Source organism: Cryptotermes secundus, unplaced genomic scaffold (genome assembly GCF_002891405.2).
Source record: "Cryptotermes secundus unplaced genomic scaffold, Csec_1.0 scaffold669, whole genome shotgun sequence".
Taxonomy (NCBI): domain Eukaryota; kingdom Metazoa; phylum Arthropoda; class Insecta; order Blattodea; family Kalotermitidae; genus Cryptotermes; species Cryptotermes secundus.
In genome coordinates this window covers 76,948-104,094 of record NW_019726235.1, presented here as the reverse complement: position 1 = coordinate 104,094, position 27,147 = coordinate 76,948, and the positions used below count along the sequence as shown (strand labels likewise).

The 27,147-nt window shown below is 38.4% G+C and overlaps 2 protein-coding genes across 3 annotated transcripts in view; one reads left to right on the top strand and one right to left on the bottom strand.

Moving 5' to 3' along the window:
* Positions 1–413: 413 nt before the first annotated feature.
* On the bottom strand, positions 414–24,893 carry LOC111864080 (DCN1-like protein 1). Of its 2 annotated transcripts, none has more exons than XM_023851070.2 (5): positions 24,700–24,893; positions 20,413–20,626; positions 9,932–10,100; positions 5,184–5,397; positions 414–1,746 (listed from the first exon to the last, which is right to left on the bottom strand). In XM_023851070.2, exons 1-5 carry the CDS (start codon positions 24,703–24,705, stop codon positions 1,564–1,566), a joined length of 786 nt encoding a protein of 261 aa, XP_023706838.1. In that variant the 5' UTR covers positions 24,706–24,893; the 3' UTR covers positions 414–1,563. The 2 variants fall into 2 exon arrangements, with proteins under 2 accessions (XP_023706838.1, XP_023706839.1); XM_023851071.2 differs by lacking the exon at positions 24,700–24,893 and adding an exon at positions 20,725–20,890.
* A 128-nt stretch (positions 24,894–25,021) lies between these two features.
* Positions 25,022–27,147, top strand: part of LOC111864076 (nuclear RNA export factor 1) — a 26,657-nt gene continuing 24,531 nt past the window's right edge. The window contains exon 1 of the mRNA XM_023851063.1: positions 25,022–25,223. Within this exon, the coding sequence (XP_023706831.1) occupies positions 25,160–25,223 (64 nt within the window). The 5' untranslated portion in view covers positions 25,022–25,159. The remainder of the gene's footprint in view (positions 25,224–27,147) is intronic.

Below are 27,147 nucleotides of genomic sequence, written 5' to 3'. Positions count from 1 at the left end.
TACATTGGTACAGGAAATGGTTCTTCTTACATCATATATTTGTATTACTCATAGGCTTAGATAGAGACGTGTAGTCATGATAAAGTACAAACAATTATGGTGCTGATTTGAGATTATTTAATTAATTCCTAGTACTCATTTCTGTTAGAGGCTGAGTAAACCCCGAGGCCTAGTGCGGCTGGAAAGATTAGGTCAACTGAAAAAAATCCAATGACCTCATCGGGATCTGAACCCGCGACCTTCTGGCTTGTAGCATAGCACAGAATTGTTATGGAGCACAACCTCCTGCTGTGAGTTCAGTTATCTCCACTCAAGATACATGAAGCTGGTGAAATGGCCTCTGATTAACATAAGTTCTTGAAAACTATGAAATTTACAATGGAATGATGTTTCATTTCTAATAAAACACTTAATATTGTTAAAATTCTTTATTGAATCTCCCCTAAATATATAAGTGATATCTGATTTGTTTTCTGTAATTCGTTTTGCTAGTTCATATGCAAAAAAAAACTGTTTAAATCACAAAGTTTCCAAAGTATAACAAGCCATTCCTTACAACTTGTATTTTGCTCTAAATAACAAAAAGTAAATGCTGAGTATCATTAGTATGTGACTTCTATCTGAAAGCAGAATTCTTGCATCTTGCATGTAAATTGCATTTTATGAAATATAAGTACAAAAATCAGTGATTGAATATTAATGTCGTAATAAAAACTAAGAACAACATTCACTTTCACTTTTTTTTTACAAACAGTATAATTTATACATACAGCATTTCCCAAAAAAAAAAGCTGTTTCTCATACATTAGAATAAACACTACTGGAAACATTTTTTTTTGGAATACACTGCAGTTCCAATGGACAGATATTTCTCATGTAGTAATAGGTACAACAAATAACCACACATACTATGTAAAAATGATAATCTACATAATATTTATTATAACCTGGATTTCGCTTAAAAAACACAAAATGTTAGTTCGGCTGTTTTATACATTATTTACAGAGTTTTCTTTCTCTTCAATTAAAAAAGCTTTTCAGTTAACTTCTTGAGCTCCGTATTATATACATTCTCTGCATTATAAGGAAAAAAACGTGTTTTAAATGCAGGTCAAGTGTTTCTGTTACAATGGCTATACTTTTAGCATAGCCAAAACTACAGCTGGTGTGTCATGCAGCTCTACAGTGTCGCCATAGTTACAGGACCTGTTATGTTACATACTGTCACCGAAACATTTCCGCAACTATAGCTATATGACAGCTGATAGCAAACCTACCCTTTGGTTCTGCTGTTTAATCACCTTTCCTGCCCCCTACAAGTACCATACTTGAAATTACAACTTCTTCTGGGGTTCTGTCAATCAGAATAATCTTGTAATGCAGTCCCTTCAGCTTACTTTTAAGTACCGCACTCTGGGATATAATTTTTCCATTCTGACTTGATGTTCAAATTTGTGTTGAATGTCGTCAGGTGATGAAATAGATTACAAACCATATGAAATATATTTTGTTTCAATTTATTATTTTAATTTCTTGTCATAACACCTAATCAACTGCTTCCTGTTAAACTTGAGTGCTATGAGGTGTTGAAGATGACACCATTGGCTGTGCATACTCAACAAAGTCATCTATAAGAACAGGCCATGCTCCTTCTTCATCGTAATTGGACATATCTTCATTAATCATCATTGCAAAATCCAGCAATAGATTCCATGTATCTTTGGGAATCGATCTTTTATGATGTTCCTGTGGGAAGAGAGATGCCTTTAATTCTCCATTCACAATGTACAGAGAATGGCATGACATACAATACACACTGGAATACAAGGTGACCTTCTAAGTTTAAAGGGTCCCCAAAAGCTAGTCACCTTCTTATACATAAAGCATAAAATGTGAACCTTCAACCTTTGAATGCTACTTCACATTTCTCAACTGGTGTATATCACTTAACACCCATTATAATTATTTCAATTAAAACTCGTGCTTAGTATACATAATTTACAGGGATTACACTATAATAAGGTGTGGTGAGATAATATGACCATAATTAGCATAAATGAAAAGGTGTCAGGATGAATTTGACACTACATATAATTCGCAAACACCTGATGTAGCATAAAAAATTTCAGAGCCAAGCAACAATACAGAAAACTACTAGCATTAATAGCATAAATAGTATTCTGCGACTGGCCAGTTGATATCAGCCATACTTGTTTTATTTTACAGTTGCCCGACAAATACAGCCTAAAACTACAATTTTTAATTCAAAATTTGGTGGTCTTAGGCATCATGCATTCATCTTGTATGCCAGTATAAACAGTACCTCAATTCAGTCTCCTATAGACTATGAAATTCACTTCATATCAAATATAATTATGCTCTCATGTTGTAGTTACTGATTCCTATGTATCACACTAAAGTACTGAGGCTTTTTTAGTAGTTTGCTGAGATTCATGTATTCATTTCATGCATTATTTGCATCAACTGTATAAAATATGCCCATAATGGGGAGATCACGTCTAACAATCTTCTATGTATCTCCGCTTGTTTCACTTACAAAACAAGTCTACAGATATATATTAAATTTAGCGATGGGAATCTACCGAAGAGAGATGAAGTGACAGGAGGATGAAAAAATTGCATAATGAGGAGCTTCATAACTTGTACCCTTCTCCAAGTATAATTAGAACGGTAAGTCAAGGAGGATGAGATGGGCAGGGCATGTAGCATGAATGGGGGAGAAGAGGAATGCATATAGGATATTGATAGGAAAGCTAGAAGGAAAGAGACCACTGGGAAGACCAAGGTGTAGGTGGGTGGACAATATTAAAATGGATCTTACAGAGGTAGGATGGGATGGTATGGACTGAATTGATCTGGCTCAGGACAGGGACCAGTGGAGGGCTCTTGTGAACATGGCAATGAACCTTCGGGTTCCATAAAATGCTGGGAAATTCTTGAGTAGCTGCAGAATTGGCGGCTCAGCCCCATGACTGAGTGAGATGGGAATCTACACCGGAAGTTGCCAAATAATTTTAATTTTGGTCTGTATCAATCTTTCTTTACAAGTACCTCAAACAGAACTGTGTCAACAGTAACAATTTACTTCAAATTCATTCACTGTATACAATACTAGAACATCATACAAAGTACAAAGTTAACTGAAATCTACTTGTATCTGAACAATTAATTACATATAATGAATAATAATTTTCACACCAGTAAGGTAAGCAAACTAGCAGAGAATGGATCTGAAAAATAAGTATGCCCCATTGGGAGGGGGCACTTCTAAGGACAGTTCTTTCATTGTAACTGCCCTCCTGCAAGCTCTTGGACAGCACTTAACACAATTTTTGCTCAGCAGCTGGCTTCAGACTCTACATCAGATACTTGCATTATGTTTCACTGTTTTTTGTGGATCAGTCTGCAGAAAATCCGCCATTATAATGCTATTCGTGCCCCAAAAGTCAACATCATCGTTACAGCTGATGACATCTGCAATAAGGATGACCCCTTCTTTACTACTCACTTGGATTCTGACCTGAAATGGTGCAACCATGACCAAATGTCTGTCACAGTTTGGCCAACAAAACTGTTGCTATCTGCTTCACTGTGAAAGGTCATGCATGAGTTAAGATACCTGCTTCATGCACCAAATAGTGTAGCCCCAATATATACACATTTTGCTGTATCCAGGTTCTTACAGGCCACGTTATGGACTGAACACTCATCTGTACCACTATACAGTGAAGTTATCTGAAGTTACTGTGTAATTTTCCCAAGAGTGAAGATATGATGTGTCTGGCCTGGCTACTCAGTACCATCCAACTCCTGTTTATAAGCCAATGCACATGTATGATCACAGGTTCCAAAAAGAGAATAAAAAGGAAGTGGTGTGAAGTGTACTATGGTAAAACAACTGTTTTCACTTTGAAATACCCTGTCTTATGGGTGCAAAACTTGATCACTCATCATGAGTGAAAAAAAAAGTCAACAGAATAAAATATTTGAAAACAAGTCTTAAGGATAATACCTGAACCTAAAAATAGATGAAGTGGAAAATAGTGAAAATTACACACCAAAACTTCCATAATTTATTCCATTCACTTAGTACTGATGGTGATTAAATCAAAGAGTGGAACATTTATCATGTATGCAGAAAAAAGAGAAAGGTGTACCACTTGCTAGTAACTCACTTTAACAGATCAAATTCGTTAGTGAGTGTAACCAGCCACAGATGGCACAGTTCAAAGCTATGTGGTACATTTGTCTTAAAAAGTTTATTGTGCTAATTTTCCCCATATTTCAAGGAATAGGCAACAGATACATATGAAATAACCACGTAACTGTAAAGACATGTAAAAAGTTTTATGGCTGTTTATTTTTAAAGTTTGTCTACTAGTAAAGAGATCCATTCTTAAAAATCTAGTTCTTATTGAAAAATTAAATATCATATTTCAGCACCTGTTGCACTGGAGTATCAATCTTTAATGGAAAAAAAAAAAGGTAAAGGTAAAGGTAAAGATCCCGGTAACAGGCCATGAAGGCCTATTGGGTTGCGAGATGTTGAGGTTCCCACATTTTGTAGACAATCGGCTCATAGATGTCAACAAGGTTGTCAGCCTTAAGCGCAGGCTGCCGTTTACCCCTAGGAATATTCCTGGTACTCATTTATGTTAGAGGCTGAGTTGACCACAGGTTCCTAGTGCGGCTGGAAGTATTAGGTAAATTGAAAAAATCCAATGACTTCATTGGGATTTGATCCCGCGACCTTCTGGCTTGTAGCATAGTGACTCAACCAACTATGCTACTGCGTTAATGCAACATGCTTTTTTATTTCAGATGACACCAAACTTGCATTCAACTCACTAAAATGTCAGTTAAAATGTTCTTAAAATGTCATTATGATATTTTCTGTGTCAGGCTACATGTTGCGGCTTCATACAGCCATCTTCTGGCAACACACTCTGATGAAACCTACTGAACTGTGCTTGCTTATGTCAATAATAAGACAATGTACATCAGTGCACTTCTGGGCTGAGGTGCTCATATGAGATACAGCTGTATGACTCAGAATGCACATATTCAGCAGCTGCTAGTTTCACACACTGGCAGAGAATGCACTCAATGACCCGCGTGTAAATACCCTACAAGCAATAATTCTAAAAATGAATAAATATTACCTGCAAAAATTTGCACCAGAGATCTAAAAATCTGAATTTTCCTTGCAGGACAATGTTCCAATAAGCAATGGCCATCTCAAGGTCAAGGCCTTTCTGGCCTGGATTCTTTGCATAATTAAATGTGAAATGGTAGAAGTCCTTAAACCTGAACTGGTCCTTCAGTTCAACTTCTAATGAAGGCAGTCTTGCTTTCAGTTTTTCAATACTATCACAACTGAAAGAGAAACACTTACATTACACAAACTTCCTTTATACCTCTTCAAGACATAGTGACTGGTTATTTCTTTGGTTATGTAAAGCATTTAATGGTGCTGCATCAGTCACGCAGATTGTCTAACACTGAATGAGAGGATAAGCATGTGCAGTGAAGTAAAAAGGTATGAGGAGAAAGTGGTTGTAAACCATTTCAGGGTATGATCCTGGCATTTGCTTGAAGAGTCTGAGGAAACTATAGCAAGTCACAGTCATGACAGGCAGTGCCCTAGTGAAAACTAGAAATAAGTACCTCCCAAGTACAGTTCAAAGGCACTGCTGCCAGCATGAATCCCCTCAGACATATAATACTGTAATAATACTATATTTAGGTATTAGGCAATGAAGGTAGGTAACTTAATACAATCAAACCTCAATCTATCATTCAGGGATGTATCACTTTCCTGGATCCATCATTAAATTTCTGTGATCCCTAACAAATCATATTAAAACTATTGAAATAAAACCTGCATCAGTTGCTCTTCAATTTATCGTTTTTCCACATTTATTTATCAGAATTTTTAGTCCCGAAGAACGTTAATCCCAGATTGACTGTTCTTAAGAAAGAGCAGCATGGCGCACACACTGTTAGTATGCACTGGTGGTAGTAACAGCGATTATGTTTTTGGAACATGGTGTAGCAAGTTGCAGTTTTGGCTCTGTACTGTCAGCTGTGCACTGCGAGACCTCAAGACAACAAGGTGGAGAGGAAGAGGGGCTAGCTAGAGCCTGGTCCAGCTGGGAAATCTTTCTTGAATGTTAGTGTAAATCATTTCAATTTGCACTTCCTATCAGTTGAGTTTACAGTTCATCACGTCTGTTCGATCCTCTACAGTGCTTCATGTTACTGTTAGGGTCACATTATCTTTAAAACAAATTTCTCCCAATGGCATCTCCTGTGAAACAAGTTCGGACATTAGAAGAATGACTGTGCATCATAAAATAGGTGGAGAAAAACCCATCAGAGAAGAGGACCGACGTTGCCAAGCGACTAGGCCTGCCACCATCAACCCTACATTCGATTATTGCAAAGAAAAGGGAGATCAGAGAGTATAGAGCCAAGAAGAGGAAGACAGGCAAGGAGTCAATCTACAGCAAGCTGGAAAATGTCCTCTTTTCCTGGTACCAGCAGGCCTGAGCATCAGGAATATCCATGGATGGGGCCATCCTGCAGGAGAAATCCCTCAAAACAGCTGCAACAATGGGGACTGAGAATTTTTCAGTTTCAAACGGTAGGATCTCCTGCTTCAAGCAACGCCACGGCCTGGTATTTAAGAAACTAGCCAGGAACAGCACTGCTCTGGACACCAATGCCATGGACCTCTGGCCTGAAAGGCTTCCGGAGCTCCTGGAGGACTACGAGGCTCAGGACATCTATAATGCAGATGAAACAGATTTCTTTTTCAACTGCCTGCCAAACTGAATGCTGGCACTGAAAGGAGAGAACTGCCATGGGAAAAAAAAGCGTGAAGGAGTGACTCATGGTGCTTCTGTGCACAAACAGACAAACAAGTACCCATTATTGTTGGAAAGTCTGCAAAATCATGGTGTTTCCAAAATGTAAAGAAGTTACCTGTGACCTACTATGCCAACTCAAAAGCATGGATGATGTCAGAGATTTTCAGAGACTTTCTGCATGCTCTTGATGCATCATTTGGTGCACTAGGCAGGAGAATCCTCCTCTCCATAGATAATTGTGCCACTCATTCTCCAGGCACATCCTCTTTGAGGAATGTAAAGGTTGTTTCTTAGCCCCCAAACTGCACCAGTGTCGTACAGCTTCTTGATTTGGATCTGATCAAGTGCTTCAAGCAGGTGTACAGGAAGCATCTAGCGCAGAGGGCTGTATATTTGATGGATGCAGGCAGAGGGATCAGACTCAAGGTTGACATCCTGTGTGCCATTACTTTACTGTTTCGACCTGGCAACAAGTGACCCCGTCAACAATCCAGAATTGTTTTGTGAATTGTGGCCACTTGAAGATGAATCAAGAAGGGTCAGATATGATGGAGGTCAAGGGAAGTGGTGAGGATGACATCAATCAAGATGAAGACTGGGTTTGGCTGGGGGTAAGCACTGCTGGCGTGGACTTTGATGCCTATGTATCTGTGGACCAGGGGCTAACAATGTGTGGTGTGGTGGGAAGTGGAAGTTGCATGGAGGAGGGGCAAGGTGCTGGTGGTGATGATGACAATGAAGCCGAGGTCAAACCAGTGCTGAGTTTTATGGAAGCACTTTGTGCATTTAAGTCAATGAGGGCGTTCATGTATGCACACATCACCAAAAAAGACTGACTGAATATTGTTAACATTGATAGGTTATTATTCAGTTTGAAAAGGAAGGGTGCTACTAAACAAATTATGATTTTAAATTTTTTAAAAAGAAGTAATCCAAATTTACTTAACAGTGGAAGTAATATCAATGGTGTATGTTATTTGATTTAGTAAATACACATAATGAATGTGACTGTTGTTATATTTTAGCGTCCTGTTGCACTGATTTAAGTCCATGATTTATTTAAACCGTCTTGTAGTGCATACACTCATCTATCTCCTTCTCTCACTCGCACTACATGTTTTGGCATAATAATGCCATCTTCAGGTGCTTACTCATCCACGTCAAACTAGTTCATTGCATGCCTTGTCCTCACATTAAAATAACTAAAATATATATCTATCATATATATTGACAAATGTCGAATATTTGTAACGTTCGACATTTGTCAATATATATGATAGATATATATTTTAGTTATTTTAATGTGAGGACAAGGCATGCAATGAACTAGTTTGACGTGGATGAGTAAGCACCTGAAGATGGCATTATTATGCCAAAACATGTAGTGCGAGTGAGAGAAGGAGATAGATGAGTGTATGCACTGCAAGACGGTTTAAATAAATCATGGAATGTGACTGTTTTTATTCATTTTATACAGGCTCCCACAGCTATCGTTTTTCCATATCTATCGTTTTTTTTTTCAGTATTCTCAACAGAAATGATGAATTGAGGTTTCACTTCATATTACTTTTTTATCCAATACATGATGGCAAACACAGAATTTCTGGGAGCATTCTTTACCATGAACCTTCCAAAATGTGTTTCAAGACTTAACTCCATCTTTCACATGAATGACTCTGTTGCATAACTAATGAACTGTTGCAAAACTGTTTAACTACATGAACTAAAAAAAAATATTTGGAATTGGGCATGCATGAACATGGGGACACACAACTCTTTATCACCACATCAGAAGAAGAGAATATTCTTACCGTATTAATGTATGCATTAGATGCAAGTAAATGGTCAGTTTCACACTACTGCTACCTTTACCTCTGCAGAAAGCACCCCATGTTTCATTCAATAGGAAAATGAGTGGGTCTCAGAGACTTCCTGGCTCTGCTGGTGAAAAGAAAAACTCCAAAGCCCCAGCAAGGAACTGAATCCTTTCTATCCAATCTGAAGCTTCTCATTTCAGCAATAAAATTATGGTTCTGTTATCAAATGACAGTTTTCCTGAGGAGGATTCATAAAATCAGATAATTACTTGCAAAATGATACTGCAATTTTGACAGGGAAGCACAGGAATAATTTTACACAATGGTGACCAGTTTCTTATAACTTATTTGCTTCTCAGACATTCTGAAGTAGTTACACTGCTCAATGACAGATAGTTGTATACAGTTTTCTCATATATGAACATACATTTATACTTATCTTATAAACTCAAATTTGGGGGCAGGTTAAGCCACACATAATCAAATTTAATATAGTTACGCATGTAAGGAGTTAAGTGAGCATTAATGAAACATGAATTTCATTTTAAACTTGCTGGGAAATGGCATGACACAGGTACATATAGAAGAAACTTCAACTCATGGTCACCGTATTGCGAAGTTCTTGCAAATAACCAAAGAGAATAACTATGACCATCGCTAAAGGTTACAATGACATTAACAAACATTAATGCAAAAACTACTTATACTGCGGCAACAACTGTGAAACAAGCAACTATGCAACACCTGTTGCTAGGTAGCAGGTCCACCAACAGACATGAAGGCAACAATTCCATGGAAACAAGGGGATACAACAATAATACAAAGTGGTACTTTCTACAAGGTCTGTGCCAAGACGTTATGAGCAGGCCAAGTTAGGAGCTAGAGTTAGTGAGAAGTTGGTTGATGAGTTAATTAAGTTAGAAAACTGCTGAGGTTCAGTCATTATGAGCCATTGCTATGAGAAGCTGGCAGCTGAGGTCACGTGAGTGAGTGAGACAGAAAATGTGTGCATTACAGTGTAATGTGAAGTGTAGTCACACACAGTGTATCAAAAAGTACAATAAATCTGATTATCAAACATAACCCCGTCTATAGTTACACTCCATATACATGACAATAACTAACAGCACATATGTTGTTTCAGTCTGAATTTTGCAGGAACATCTCATGCTGCAGAGTATTTTATTTCATGGTGGCAAGTTTTAAACTGGTGTCACTTACCCCACATCTGTCATGCCTGACATAAATTCATCTCTTGTGAACTCACACTGTGTTGCTGCTCTAAACTTCCATGCAATGATGAGAACAAGCTTTGACTCTGGACTTAAACACAAGTCATCTAGAAACCTCATAATTCCTTCTGCTGTCATCTTATCTGGTTCAGCAGGATCTACAACATCATAAAACAATAGTTTATGAAACAGTCCAAAATTAAAACTGATCCTGAAACCCAAGTAGCCCAAGCACATTCCACATGAGCCTGATGAACATGCAGCTGCAGTAGGTTGATCATAAGGTGGCTTAACTCTCCATGTGAACTTTAAACACATAGGTACCTGTTAATATATTACTTACATTGTAGGAAAAAATCATCAAATATTCTGCAGATACAACAATATGAGAGTAAAACGTCAATTGGATCAAAATATCACCGTGAGTAGAGAAAACACTGATTTATAAATTAAGGTACAAAGAAAAATTAATATCTGAATTTATAGCAAGCATATAACATCTAAACTATTCTATATTTTTATTCCGCTGGTAGAACAGTTACCATACGAATAACAAATGTGGAATACAGATATGGAACAGAAAATAAAACAAGCATGTATACCATGCATTTCTAAAAAGTAATTCTACGACAGACATAGCTAAATATAATTAAGGCTCACAACAGCGAACATAGAATAAGGAAAATTAACGGAAAACACTGGAACCTCTTATGGAGTAGATCTAGAATATGATGCGCATGGACGTCAAGACAAGGCCTATAAAAATGACCGGGGAACCTTGGTTCTGAGGATTAACACTTAAAACGTTGGTTGATTTCATCTAATTCATAAGTATCTTCAGGCATGTAGCTTTAGTACAGGAGGGTATGTATCAAATGCTCCAACCAGAGTTCGCTAGGCAACGTTTCAGTAAACACCACGTGAAAGCCGGAATAGCAACGAACAAGCAGAAGTCCGTTTGCTAGGCAACAGCTCGCTAAAACCCATTCTTATGTCAATAAAGAATCAGCAAAGGTTCTCGTGGATACAAGGAATCTTGGGATCAACAGGTGTTTCCGCTACAGTGGATACACGAGACCAACAGATGAACTGTTCAGTGTGGTGGCTTACATGAGGTCCTCCCGAACTTATAAAAGAGAGTTCATTCCTGAATTCAATTCATTCATTCATTCATAATAGAATTCAGAAGGCTGTTCAGTAATTGAATATTCAGTTGTGAAGTGTTAACTACGTAAGATTTGTTACTGAGCAATGACTAGCAAGCAGAAATTGAAGACTTTATTTTGTGTGCTACAGTTGCAGTAATCTTTAGAGTGCTACAAATCAGCAGATAAAGTTTTATGTGTTTCATCAATCCCAAGAACCAATTAACTCTTTGACTGGCACGAAGGGTATTCAAATCCCACCCCTTTCTTGGCAGGCCCTTTAAACCTTATGTCGCTAAAATGCATGTAGTTACTTTTTCCTAAACAACTTCAACAAAAATTGGTTTTTAAAAACGAAATTTTCAGGAACTAATTAAAATACAATATTTTATGCAATAAATGCCTTTCCATACCTCTTTATTAGTTTTTCTTCGTGTGATAAACATTGAAACATGAAAGTTTCAAAGAGCCACACCACAGCATGAACACATGATACTTGTTTCTTTTCTAATCTTGTGCTTAGCACTCACGCGACACTTTCTCAGGGCACCATTCTTCTTATTGTTACTGGGAGGAACATGGACCATTTTGTGAATTTTCAGGCCAGCCTCTAGACGATTTACTGGCTCTTACACTGGTGGTCTTTTCAAGGTCGAGGGCGGAGGCGTGACTGCACTCGAGTCTGACGCAATAGATTCGTATTCATTCCTTGAATCTTCTCCCTCTCCACCCTGTTTGTTTGGTTCAGTCATTTTTATACACAGTCCATTATAAAATCTTTGAATTTGTAATTTCTCTTTTTGTATTTTTCGTTTGTTGTTTTCTTTTTGAATAGAATGAAACTTCAACCGCAAAGACATGTTTTGTCCATATCATGGATTGTGAAATAGGGGCCTAGTGGACAAATATTCTTCAATTTCAGGGCGTCTGTCGATTCCTGTCATGAACACAATTCCTAAGTATGTCCAGATTTCATCTGATGTGACATATTTGTAATTGTGTTTTCGAGAGTGAGTAGCTAACTCATGTGTGTTGAAGTGCTGGTGAGCATAGCGATTGGTTTCTGTTGTGATGTGATTTACCAAGTCATCATCCAGAAAAAGTTTTAATCCATGAAAAGGGATGCATTTTATGTGTTATATCAATTTTGATCCCGAAACTACCAGCAAAAGGAACGATTTTTGCTACAATGTCTCCGTACGTTCATGAGATGGGCGTGTCAAACACCGCAATCGTGGTAGGTAAATGTTCATGATTACTGTCTTGTGGATCACTGTCTATCACTGTATTATTGTCACTATCAACTTTATCCAATACAGGAATCATTATTTCATCGCCACTATCATCATCAGAAAAAATTTCGTTCACAACATTTTCCAGCTGGTCTATAGGAACACGAAGTGACTTGCTGCAAGAAGCCATGGTGAAACTGAATGAATATGAAATATTTTCTGACCTTTTCCTTCTCAGAGAGTTCTGAGAGTAATATAGACCCCCACAAAGTTTACAAGGGTTCTTTACAAACATGCACAAAAACTATCGTATATATGTCTTTGGTTGATGAGTGCCAAGAGAGCATAGAAGGGAAGAGATTGTCAAAGCGTTAAAACACGCCAACGCCAGGGAACGGCTGGCATCGTCCGGGCGTTAAAACACGCCCGTGCCAGTCAAAGAGTTAATTACTTGTCGCGTTACCAAGATACTTATGGCTTCATTCCAGCAGACATCTTATCAGTGCATGCTGTCATATGCTGCCAGCTTGCCTATAATATTGCATCATCCACTAAACAGTGGAATTGAAGTAACCATAGAGCTCGCGTTCATTACCGTATTTCATTTGCAATATGTCCACACTCTCCTACATGCTTCACTGTGCACATTTCCATGGTAACAAGGTCAACAACAGAACTTCAGTTACTTAGCAGCGAAGGTACCAGTAATTACGAATTGTTACATATTGTTACTTACGGAAACTTGTTACATTTTCTATTACTAATGATTTCATTCCATTTGCACCCTCCTATAATAACGTTTTAAACGTCAAAATAATCAGACAGTTAATTAAAACAGAAAATGACACAATACACTGAATACCCCCCCCCCTTACAGTTCTACATCAATGGTAACGGTATTACCAGGAACTGTGGACAAGCAAAGTAGTAATCAATACAATGGCTGAAAATGATGTTAAAACAAATATTATCACTCTGGATGAACTCTTACTAATAATTCAAAACTTCAAAAACAAAAAGCACCAGGCTGAGATGACATAAATATAGAATTAATAAACAAAAAGGCACTGCTGTCCTATCGCTTTCAATTCTTACAACTTCTGAGCATATGTTGGAAAACTGGTTCCTTCCCTGAAGAATGGAAAGAGGCTGTGATATCTCCAATATTTAAAAAGGGCAAGAGAACACAATGGTCTAACTATAACAGCCTACGTTCATTGATTACTTCTCATAAAACATATGCTAAAATATTATCAGAGTAAACATAAAAGCAGGCCGCGCCATAGCTCAAACAGTTAGTCGCTGGCTTCCCACCGCAGCAGCCCGGGTTCGATCCCGGGTCTGGTCAAGTGGGATCTGTGGTGGACAAAGTGGCGCTGGGGCAGGTTTTCTCTGAGTACTTCGGTTTCCCCTGCCAATCTTCATTCCACCAATTGCTCCACAATCACCCTCACCTATCATCTCGGGCTGGTACAACAGGCCAGAAGTGGCCACAGTACAAGGGACTTAGTCCCACCCCACTAGCAGTAAAAAAATACATAAGCAGAAAGTATTCTAAAGAAAAATCAAAGTAGCCTCAATACAAAAAAGGAAAGAATGTAACTTTCCAACATGCACTGTCTTCACATACTGTATAAATAAATTAAGGAGTGCGGCGACTGTCACCAGTATTAACTAACCTACATTCAGGCCATGTCATAACAAAATGGAAAAACAGTAACCACCTCCTAACTAGTACCTTGATAACATTACTCTTTGGTGATGATCAAGAGATTATGACTGCATCAGAACTCTCTCTTCGGAAACTATTGCACCAACTGCTTACAGTCAAAACAAAAACATTAGCCCTTAAAGGGACACAATAAAAACCTATATAATGATAAATAATACCAAACTGGAAAAAGTTACCAACTTTCATTGCCTTGAATGTCAGCTGGGCAGCAACAGACATTACAACCTACAAAATAACCTATAAAGTCTAAATTATCTCCATGGTATAATTAAATAAAACTGCTCAACAAAACTCAGCATGAGATAATCCTCTAATTCCACAAAATTTGAGCAGTAACATCTCTTTCATTCATTCATTCATTTCCTTTATTTTCCATATATCCATACAGGCAAAATTCCTAGGATGTGGAAATAGTCCATTTGATTATAATCTATTATATGTATACATCTATAATTATAGATGTATACATATAATAGATTACATAAGTCACACAACTAAAATAACACACACCAGTTAACTAACATAGGTAATATAAAAAAACAAAACAATAGCTTATTACAATTGTAACTAAACATAATTTAAAAAGTGCATTACTATAAAAACTTAAAATTAATATAATTTTCCCATAAATCAAAATACATTGATACAGGACTCATCATATACATACATACACATCCTCCACTTTCCATAAAAATACAGGGAACAAACCCAGGATGTGGAATTAGTCATCAAACACATACACAAAGTCACACAAGTCTAACTTGATAGTGAATGCCAGACTTTTAACAGGGAGAGGGGGGATGTGCAGGCCTCAGGACAAATGTTATTCATAAAGAAATGTTTCCTGTTTATATTTGGACGTGTTTGTAGCTTAAAGTGGTTCACCTTGGTGGTGAACGTTTTGCTGATGATGAAGAGGTTGAAGTGGTTGGAAGTGGTTGAAGGTGTGGAAGTGGTTGATACAACAGTCCAAAGACTTACATCTCATTGTTGCCTTCCTTGCAACCAGCCACTTCCCGAACCTATATAATTCAACCCTGAAGATGAAGGCAGTATGTTCCTCAAAAATGACCTCAAAATCTATATACATAAAACAAATTATTTAATATATGAAGGTTCACTGTCGTGTTCACAAGAGCCCTCCACTGTTCCCTATCCTGAGCCAGATCAATCCAGTCCAGACTACCCCATCCTAAGATCCATTATCCACCCACCTACATCTCTGTTTTCTTAGTGGTCTCAATCCTTCTGCCATTCCCACTGGAATCCTACATGCATTCCTCTTCTCCAACATGAGTGCTACATGCCCTGCCCATTCCATCCTCCTTGACATGATAGTTCTAATTATACTTGGTGATGAGTACAAGTTATGAAGCTCCTCAATATGCAGTTTTCTCCAACCTCCTGTCACTTCATCTCTCTTTGGTTCAAATATTCTTCTCAGCACCCTATTCTAAAAAATACCCTCAGTCTATGTTCCTCCCTTAATTTCAGAAACCAAGTTCCATGCCTACAGAGAACCACAGACAAAATTAGTGTTTTGAATATTCTAAATGTTATGCTTTCAAACAGCAGACAAGAAGACAAAAGGCTCTGCCCGGAATGGCGGCAAGCATTACCAGAATTCAATCTTATCTTAAATTCCTCCTGAATCAAATTTTGATTTGCTATTGTCATTCCAAGCTGCACACAGCAGCATAGTTGGTTGAGGCACTATGCTACAAGCTGGAAGGTCGTGGGCTCGATTCCCAATGAGGTCACTGGATTTTTCAGTTGACCTAATCCTTCCGTCCAGCTGCACTATGGCCCTGGGGTCAACTCAGCCTATAACAGAAATGAGTATCTGGAATCTTTATGGGGGTAAAGGGCATCAGGCTGACCTCACCGCTGTGAGCTGAATTTCTATAAAATGTGAAAGCTTCGATGTCTCACAACTGTATGGGCATCCACAGCCCTTTACATGGATAGATTTACTTTTCTTATTGTCATTCTCAAATATCTGAATTGTGTCACATTTCCAAAGGACCTGTTAGCTATTTTTATGTCACGATTCTGTCCCACATTCTGGTGATGAGACATATACTTAGTTTTCTCTGAGTTTACTTCTAGACCAACCTCCCTACTGGTGCCAATTAAGTTTCTGTCTTTTCTTGATGGTATCTATGTTATTTTCCAGCAGATTCACATCATCAGCACAGAGCAGCAGCTAATGTGTTCCATTTAATTTCAGTCCCACCTGGTTTTCGTGGACCTTCCTAATGGCATATTCAGAAGCAAAGTTGAAAAGTAGTGACAATAAAGCAACTCCTTGTTTTAGACCACTCTGGATAGGAAAATTATTAGAAAACTGTTTACCTATGAGGATTTCACTGTGTGTTGCATTTAAACACATTTTAATTGGCCTAACCAGTTTCATGGTTACCCCAAACTCTATGAGAATATTGCACAAAACTTTCCTCCCAACTGAATCATAGGCTCTCATGAAGTCTATGAATAGCTGATTGTAATATGTATTCAACCCCCGCATAAGTTTTACAATATGTGAACATGTACCATGCACCATGGGCAACCTTACTTATTTATTCTAAGTTGTCCGTTTCCTGTATGGGGTAGTCTAGACCCTGAAATTCTGTGTGAATACAAATAAGAGGTTCACCCTTTGGGGAGAGACATGCTTATGGGAACTTCCTGCAGGTGTTTTCCCTTTGGGATTTAAAAAAATCCTCCTAATTGGAAATCTAATTTAGAATTCCTATGACCATCCAGTACTCCTTATGGCTGAGTGGTCATACTCTTCTTTATGGACGATGAATCAAATGTCAATCCTGAATCTAGCTATGCCCTCAGTAGGCGTGTCTCTGGGTGTCCAAGCACCAAGTTCAGGTAGTTACTATAGGATTCTGACGATGGTGTATAACACACTGATATATTGGGTTTCTGGACTTTATCCATCATCCTAGTTTTTAAGATAACAAATAAAAACACGACGTTTCGGAAACTGGATCTGTTTCCGTCCTCAGGCGAAGGAAAAGGGGAACACCTATTCTGTTGGGTCCGTTAGAAAGAGCTAGCCTCAATCACTGGACTGAGGCTAGCTCTTTCTAGCGGACCCAACAGAATAGGTGTTCCCCTTTTCCTTCGCCTGAGGACGGAAACAGATCCAGTTTCCGAAACGTCGTGTTTTTATTTATCTTAAATCTAGGACGATGGATAAAGTCCAGAAACCCAATATATCACCAAGTTCAGGGTTCAAATCCTTTTAACTCATTGCGGAGCAGTGATTTAAATATTTAAATCACCCTGGGAACCAGACTTTTTAAACCTACTACCCTAATTTGTGCACTGTTCACTTTAAAAATTAATATAAAATCTCCTAATTAATTTTATGAACTAAAATTTTTGGAGAACACTTACCAGTGCTCCTAGAAGTGCTTGAGAGTGTGATATTTCTAGAAACATTCCCCTTTGTGAAGTGGCATTATACACTTTCAAATGTATACAGTCATACTCCTTTTTTTGTGAACTGTGCAAACACAGCATTGCCTAGGATGCTTCCCCTTGGAATGTTCACTCTTCACAATTTTCACGAGGGTATGTTTCCGCATATCACCCGAGAGTCACCCTGGGGGGTCCACATGAGGCCTGCGTGGGGTGGGAGTTGACGGGCCTGGTCGCACTAAGTCTGTGTCTGACTCTGGTTCTGCTGCCACCACCTGGTCTGTAGCCCAGGCCTTTGCCACAGTCATCAGAAATGCCTTGTATTTCAATTTCGAATCATGGTTTAGATTTTTGTGATTTTTTTAGATTTTTTACTGTCCCCACAATGTTATTACCCCCATTATCGTCGGAGCTACTGTCACTTTTACTGTATGTGGCCACAAGTCTTTGTTCTCCCCTGTCACTGCTGCTCTCTGAATCACCATGACTATGCGTCTCACAAGGCAGGTCAGCTAGCTCATCAGAGAAGAATCTGTCCTTGATTCATATGTCACCACTAACTATTGGCTGATACATACAAAGGCAAAGCACGTTCCTTTATAGTGGGTTAAGAAAACAGTGAGGTCAAGTTACTGACAAGCAAGCAAACATTCCAGAGTTTTATTACGCAGCTGCGTGCAACTTGGGTGGCGCCAGAGCAAGGTATAGTGTGTTACAACCTAACGTGTCCTAAAATCATGATATCATGCGACCGGTCCGCCACATTTAAAAGCCAAAAGCATGATACCATGTGACCAGGCCTCAAACTGTTAAAATCACAGGCTTTGCCAGCAATGGTGGACATCACGCTAGACTTCTGACTTGTTCACTTCGGTCGGACTCCTCGCCAGTTTAATCACTAGCGTCACGCACTCGTGTGATATTACTGAACTTCAGTGCAGCATCATTGAGTATTACACTGAACACCTCCTTAGAGGCTACCTCTCAATACTTGCCGAATCCTACTTCATTGATGCATAGTACATTCAGATCCTTCTGCTTGTTCATCAAGCAGTACTCATTAATATCCCAATTGTAACCTTGTATAACCATCTTATTCAATATATTTTTTCTATAAACCTGAGCACAGACTTCCAAAGACTTCAATTTCAATGCTTAAGTGCTCCAATGATCCCAACCACAAGACTTCTGCTTGGTCTACAAGCATATCCCACCACTATCCTTCAGGATACAACATGATGTACTGTTTCACTGTACTCCCACTTCCCCTCCAGTATCTGGGGAATGCAAAGAATGTGATCAGTAGTTGATCTGTTACGTCAAAACCCACACTGATGATCTCCAATAATTTCATCTATGTATGGACTTAACCTGAAGAGGATACTGAATAAAATTCTGTTATGAAGTTGACAGCAGTGATCTCCCACATTAATTACTACAGTCAGTTTTATCATCCTTTTTGTAAATTGGTACCATAATAGACTCCTTCGACTGATCAAGCAATTCTTCCTTATTCCAAGCAGAATTAATGAGTTTATGGATCTCAGACCGTAATGTTCCACCTCCTGCTTTAATCAGTTCAGCCTGAATTTGATCACTATTTGATGATTTATACCTTTACAACTCTGCAATAGAAATTCCAACCTCAAAAGGGCTAGGATCAGGTACTAATGGCTCAGGTGTATGTATATCACTGGCCCTATGTACTTTCAATAACTGGGATGGGTAGCTCTTCCACCTATTCAAAATGTGGTGGGAATCTCCAAGCAGATCACCATTCTCAAACTTCACTCAGCAACTTTTAGGTTTGTAACCCTTCTTAAATTCATTTATTCCTCTATACAGGTCTCCAGTGTTCTTGTACTTAATGTTCATTGCAAGGTCATAAATTTTGTCTTTTATATGAGGTACTATCGGAAAGTTTCCCGACTAGGTCAAAAAAGAAATGCAGGCTTAACTTACTCAATTTTGGCTGCCATGTCCTTCAAAATAGTCCCCTTTGGAACATATACAGTGACCCTATTGTTTTTTTCCACGCTTCAAAAGCACCGTGGAAGTCAGTTTCCTTAATGATGTCCAGCACCCTTTGCATGTCAGACAGTTTCAGTTTCATTTTCAATTTGGGAAACAAAGTGAAATGACAGGGGGCTAAGTCCGGCAAGTAGGGAGGATGGAGAACGATAAACATGCTGTTTTTAGTCACAAACACTGTGCTTTTCAGAGACGTGTGGGCAGGTGCATCTAATGTTAACCTATATGAAAATGTGTTTTAAACAAGACAGGCAATTGTAAATGAAGTTTCTCGCTTTGGCCACCTTTCCTGAATGCATGCATAACTAAGATACCATAAAACTATGTTTGGTTTATATATCTGCCTTGTGCTGGTCCTGTCTCTGAAGTTTGATTGGGCCCAACTGAGTAGGCTTTTTAACCAAGGACGGAGACAGAGTCCAGCCTCCGAAATGTTTAAATAAAAACAGGGCCATAATGTCCAAAAAGTCAATAACCATACTTATCAACTGAGCGATGCTATAAAAAGGACATGAACTGTATAATAAGTTTGTGGCAGATGTACAGCATACACATGGACTGAACAAGACTTAATTTCAATATAGCTTCATAACATTCTGCGTATACATTTCACACAATTCGAGGTTCTTAGATGTAACATAAACCAATCTAACCTAACCAACAACCATTACATCTCAACGAATGTAGATAGAACCATCCCTGATATAAACCACTGTACGTTACCTCACAAAACTGGTCACAATTTTGCAAGATACGCCCGTTAACCCAGTAACATAACTACATAAATAACAGCGATGCAGACTAGAAGGATTACCCAAATCGATATATATAAGAAATCATAAATACACAAGCTTATAAATAATCTAAAATACAAGAATTTTAATTACAGAACCTCTATATCTTGTAAAAAGCTGCTCCAACTTCTTCTTATCCACAGAAATCTTTGGTTCTCTGAAGTACACATCGGGATTCTGAAAATAATTGTCTGAAGCCAAATCTAATTTCCAGTCGTTCTGAGACAGACAAAATATAGCAGTGTTTTCTCCTGTTTGGGTAAATGCTATGAATTTCTTGACCTTGTCTCTCTGTGAAGACTTCAATTTATGCTGCAAGAGAAGCAATGTCGGTTTTCATGATAATTGAAACTGGTGTACATAGGTAACACATTCTGAGTTCGAGTCTAGTTATACACAATAAATCTCACCATTTTCGTTTCTCTTAAGGTCAGCAAGACCAAAACACTTCACACTGCCCTTGGCATGAAAGTGCGCATGTTTCGAATATTCCAAAACACCAAATTGGACGAACGATAGCACGGACTTCGTAATATAAATATATTTCCTGTCAGCCGTGTGCGGCTCTATGTTCTAGTCTAGCAATGTAGCCGCCTTGACGCAGCGAAAACAGTATGCTTCCCTCTATTGTCAGCGCTCAGGTTATGGCTGCCAAATAGCCCCCAGCCACTGTCGACAGCTCTGTCGATAAAAATTTGGCTACTATCTTGTGCGCATTAGGCCTTTCAAATCCAGAGTTTAAAGAACAACACATCATTTTACCATCCTCTTCTCTAGTACTGCATCAGTTACTACTCCGTTTTTATAAATGCGTCTATCATGACAAAATATCTCTGCAATGTACATCACATTTACATCAATACAACATACTCCTACTGATTCCTCAACTATCACTCAAGAAAAGTTCTTTGTCCCAGGGATACAGGGCGTTTCAGATACCAGGAGGTGAACACACTTCGGTGTTTATGAATTATGGGGTCTCCAGAACTGTTTTATTGTTTTAAACTTGACGCTGATCATTCTGAGCCCTTATTTATTTGGATGATTATAGATGACCATGAAATTTATTTCTAATTAATTCTCGGTAATTTAAATTTCAAAAGTCTTATGTTTCGGTATTACCGGAAATGTATTGTGATCTTTAATATCGTATTTCACTGTCTGGGACGTGCAATACGGTGTTTATGTTGAAAATTTCTAGATTCTGGCAGAAACAAGAAGNCCGAACTGAACGGACGTGACCTTTGCACGCTCCGGGACATAGCTAGCCGATAGTGTAACGCTGTAACTTAAAGCTAAGAATACAATAATTTAACAGTGTGGTGAATTAGCAGGTGAATAAACGTCATTTGGATTAACTCCCAGAATAACGCTTTCTTCGGCATCGCTACCCTGAGACTCATGCAAACTGACCCAGCTAGTTTCCTGTACCTATACCGATCTTCCTTAGTTTGACCTGTGAGGACAACTTGCAGTGGCCATCATACACTGTCCTAAGGTAGAAACAGGTGTAGCAGGGATAGCACCATTCCGACTGAGCCGATACAAACAAAGGCGGGTTGGAAAAGTGCGGTGTTAAACTAGAATTGCTTACAATGATTGTCAATCTTTACATTAATCCACCTTCAAGCTAGCCTTTCAGTCATCACTTCCGCTGTCAACATTACTTTTATTTACACCAATCCTCTCCCAGCTCGCTGGCCATACACACTACTCGCTACCTCCTACTGTCACTCACTTCTCTGTTCTGCATCTACATTTCCACTGTCCACCTCCGCTCCCAATAACCGACTGCCTCTTTTCACAAGTCCCCCAGTGGCCATAAAATAAAAGCAAGAAAAAAACAAGAGACAGCTGTCTATCTTAAACCTTTTCAGGTATCCAAGACACATGAACAGGGAACTCAAAACCCTTACTGGCCAGTCTTGCTCAATGTCAACCCATGGATTTATAACACGAGGAGCAAACTGGCAACGTTAATGACAATAGTGACACACTAAGTCTAAGGAGGACAATGTTGAATTACAACTAGATGGTCCTTGTATGGTACCTCGCCAGAGAAGCATCTTTCAGGATGTGAAAACAATGCATAAATTGGTCATAACTACAATTAAATAATTTTCAGCGAGGGATGTATGGTTACAGTTCACACTACCTATTGTGGTGATGGAATAAAATGAAATTTCACATGCACAATATGATGCTACAATATAGTATTTTTCACCTGTTAAGTTAAATATGGAAAATGTAATGGCCATTCTGTAGATTTCAGAAATTCAGCTGTAGTATCATATGAAATGCTCAACAAGTGAGTAGTACATATAAAAAATATTTGTTTTAACATTGAAATGGAAAATATATATTTGCTGAACTGAATACATATTTGGATGTGTTCTACACAGCTTATATGAGTTTCATTCAAATCTGTACAGCCATTTAATTTTACTAATTTTTTAAAATGATTTACTGTTACACCATCAATTTCATTAATTAAATAAGAATATGTGACCACGTGACTAATATAAAGAAACAGAATCATTCAGGTTGCAAACTTGGGCAAGCTGCAGCTGAGCATCATCAAGAAGCTGTAGAACTATGGATAGAGACTATATGAGGCTTTCTTTCTTGCAGATATTAGTTTCATATTGCACACCCTCTACTGCATTGGTTTGAGAATTTCCACAGCTTCATGATCACCACAGGCAGTGTCTACTTTCAGATGTTCACCACAAAATGTGTAATTTTATTGATATAATTGCAACTAAATAATATTTTTAACAATAAATTTATAAATTCAATTCTATTAATTTATTTTCAGTCATATACAGCACTGCATGCAACAGCAAGGGCTGGATCCATGTTTTTCAGGATATAGTTCATTAACAGTGCTGTGGAAAATCTGGAAATAAAGTTTTATGAATGCTATTTAGGTACCACTGTTCTGAAAAGTTAACGTAGAACATATTCACATCCCACCTTGTTTGACTGATATATGCTGTGTTCCTTTATTTCAATTCAAAAGAGCATTTGCTGTTTATTTTCAATAATGAATTGTTTTGAGTAACCAGGTAAGATAAATGTTAAATTTATTAGAGAAAATAAATTATGAAGCAATGTAATTTTTTACTTTAGTGTTAATCTTATTTATCACAGTGCAATTGTACCCAAGCAGGAAAGCTTCTGCCTTAATTTTGGATGTGCTTGGTTGAAATCTGATCCAGGATCTTGACAAACATTTTTGTGACTATTTCAGTGTGTTGAAACAAATGACAGGATACTACCACTTCCTTTCCATCTTTCCCAGTTCACTGTTCGCTGGCATTTGTTCACTCAATGTTATATGGTGTGAGTTGCAGAAAATGCTGTTCAATAAATTAAAAATAAATAATAAAATTATCTTATTATTTCCAGTGTCACGAAGATAATGTACGAAAGTGCATGGACATATCTTGCAAAGAGTCTGAGCTGAAGTCAATCAGAAAATAATAATACTCCTTTTTTATTGCTGGTGGGGTGGGACTAAGTCCCTTGTACTGCAGCCACTTCTGGCCTATTGAAACAGCCCCAGATGATAGGTGAGGGTGATTGTGGAGCAACTGGTCGAACGAAGATTGGCAGGGGAAACTTAAGTACTCAGAGAAAACCTCCCCCAGCGCCACTTTGTCCTCCACAAATCCCACTTGACCAGACCAGGATCGAACCCGGGCCACCACGATGGGAAGCCAGCGACTAGCCCCTTGAGCTATGGCGCGGCCTGATAATAATAAGAAAGGTTTTTATTATTTGTTCTGTTCCACAAGAAAGGTTTTTATTATTTCTGTTCCACATCTTTATGTGCAGTGAGGTAAACTGGACAGGTAATAAGTACTACCGCCTGCGGTGTGACTCTGTGTAGTCTGGTAGAAGTTTACCAACAATCCGATGATATACTTGTACCAGACAACACGGCGTCACAGAGACCCTTGGGCCGCTCGGACCCAATATGGTGTCGAAGGACAACTCGATGTGACGTCACGATCGTCACGCTGAAGTATATCTGAAACAGAATTTTCTTTCAAGTTTCATCGCCTTTGGCTTTCTTAAACAAGTATTCTATGTATGTTATAGTTCACAAGGTCAAGTGCATATCATTAAGGATTGATGTAAATGAAATGTTCATACTTTACAGGCACTGGTGAGAAACTTTCTCCTCATAAATGATATTAAACTCAGTTCCAAATAAAGAAAAAACAACGTCGTAAGACCGTCTGCAGTACATGAGATCACGATCGGATCACGATGTAAAATTATTTATTGCTATTCTTGTGAACTTTAGATGCCGAGGCGAGCGGAGTGAGACGAACCAGTACGCAGAAGTAGGTGCTAATACCGCTATGACAACTTACCTTCATGTCGATCAAACTCTCGGAGCTGGCGACCAGTTATCAGAGGTAAATAAAGATGAGAATGGTATTGTTTTCGTGACCTCACGACCGCTCACGACTGATTATTAATAGTATACTCTCAGATTTAAGTTAAGATCGGTTAAGATCTATATTAAGTATAGCGGGATGACCGCCTTGATAAAATAAAATGTTTAAATGAATGTGCTACAGAAGGCCGGATGGGAATTGCCTACCGTTGCCTACTATTATGCAACATTATCAGTGTTGTTTCCACGGTTACCTTGTTGTTATGTTTTCCGTGCGTGCAGCCATTTTAGTATTTGGCCTCAAGCCTTAGTGCGTGGAAGGTTGTAGAAGATACGGCCGAAGTTTTGTTGGAGTTGTAAGTGTAGGAAAGTTGAGTTAAGACGAAGAAGTTTGCTAAATAAAGTGTAGACATTTTTGATTTTAAATTAAGATAATGCCAAAGCGCCGTGAAGTGAGCAGGCCATGGAACTCGGAACGATGGGAAGGAAAGTACAGTGGTAAGTACTGTCTTGTATTTTTTACTTTTCTATATCCAGTGGTTGTACCAGTATGGATCAACAGAATAAATTAAAATTGAATTGAATAAGTTAAGCTGTATACATGAAATGCAGCCATTATTGAGCCACGTACGCACCAGACGTATTTGTATTTAGAATGGGGTTTCCTCTTACCTCAGACAAGTGTAGGCTAAGAGCCTATACACATAATGTTTTAAGAATTGGCGTGTTATAGCTTCATTTCGCCTGTAATCTGGGGCTACACTAAAGCCTCTGTTTCTTAACCATAAACGATGCATCCCTACTCATGTTTGTGGTGTTAGAAAGGTTTAGAGAATTCTGAAAGAAAAAATTGCTTTAACAGAAGTTTGGTTAAGTTATATAGCATAAATTGTTTATTTCGTAGTGGCACTTGTAACCAATTTGTTTCATCCATCCAGAAGATATGTACGAGTGAAAACGGTTTCCACAGCTGCATTTCTGTGACAGTGCTAATATTTTCTTCTTTAAAATGCCGAAATTCTCTTTCATGTATTTTGAAACTCAACAGTATTCATCAAATCCGGTTTCATCAGGTGGCTGAGTAAGGATTATTTTCTTCATAAATGATGGTGACTTACGAACATCTTCCCAGGTGTGATTTTTGTGTAATGTTATCCATGACATTAACTTCAGATCATGAAGTGGAAGGATCCATTCTATAATGTATTTAGTTGTGCCATAAATGTTGCTGACATGAAAGTCAAAACTGATGTGATGTTATGAGTACTTCACCTGCATCTTCCATCTCGATGAGAAGAATTGTTACTTTTGTTGTCAGCTGTCACCAACAAGGCACCAGTTATGCATTTCACTTCTGTTGCTGAAACAGTCCCTTTTTTCAAGTTCCTGTATGTGAGCATTAAACATGTCAGTTGATTTTATAGAAAAATTAGACACGGAAAGGGTTTTCTACTTTAGAGAAGTTGTTCAGCATGGTAGAGAACACGATCATGTTTTGATGTGATGTTCCACATTAGGAAAGTGAGCATTAAACATCTCAGTTGATTTTATAGAAAAATTAGACACGGAAAGGGTTTTCTACTTTGGAGAAGTTGTTCAGCATGGTAGAGAACGCGATCATGTTTTGATGTGATGTTCCACATTAGCAAAGTTACAAAAATCCTTTACTGTTTGAACACATGCAGTATAAACATGGGAATACTGAGATATCTCGCCGACAGTACTCTCTCTGTCCACCAGTCCACCAGTAAACCGTCTGCTGCTGTCTCTTGTCTACAAAGCTCATCACGCACAAGGCTACCCATCTCCAGTACTTTAAACTGTCAAGCGCTTCGACCACCAGGAACTGCAACTATCCTGCAGAGCTTTTCAAAAACAAAACACGTGTGAGGCAACAAAAAGAATGTACCACCACCATAATCACATAATACAGTGACAACCTGCATAACTGAATTTTAACAAATTATTGGTTGTAATATCTCCTACAAATTTATGAATGATTTTAAATCCTTGTTTTTTTATGTATGTGAAGTTTCCTGATTAATATTTTTTTTATTTATTGCTAGTGGGGTGGGACTAAGTCCGTTGTCCTGTGGCCACTTCTGGCCTATTGTACCAGCCCCAGATGATAGGTGAGGGTGATTGTGGAGCAGTTGGTGGAATGAACATTGGCAGGGGAAACCGAAGTACTCGGAGAAAACCTGCCCCAGCGCCACTTTGTCCACCACAAATGCCACTTGACCAGACCCAGGATCGAACCCAGACTGCCGCGGTGGGAAGCCAGCGACTAACCGCTTGAGCTATGGCGGGGCGGCCTTCCTGATTAATATGTATACACCCTGAGGATAGTGAGACACATATATATATATATATATACAGTAAAACTTGGTTATAGCAACATCGGTTTCTGCGACACCTTGTC

Excerpts from the sequence above, each read along its gene's own strand:
- LOC111864080 (XM_023851070.2), bottom strand. Across the intron at positions 10,101-20,412 it reads GCTTTTTACAAGATATAGAG|ATCCTGCTGAACCAGATAAG; the intron begins GTTCTGTAATTA and ends ATGATGTTGTAG. Across the intron at positions 5,398-9,931 it reads TCAGGCATGACAGATGTGGG|TTGTGATAGTATTGAAAAAC; the intron begins GTAAGTGACACC and ends TTTCTCTTTCAG.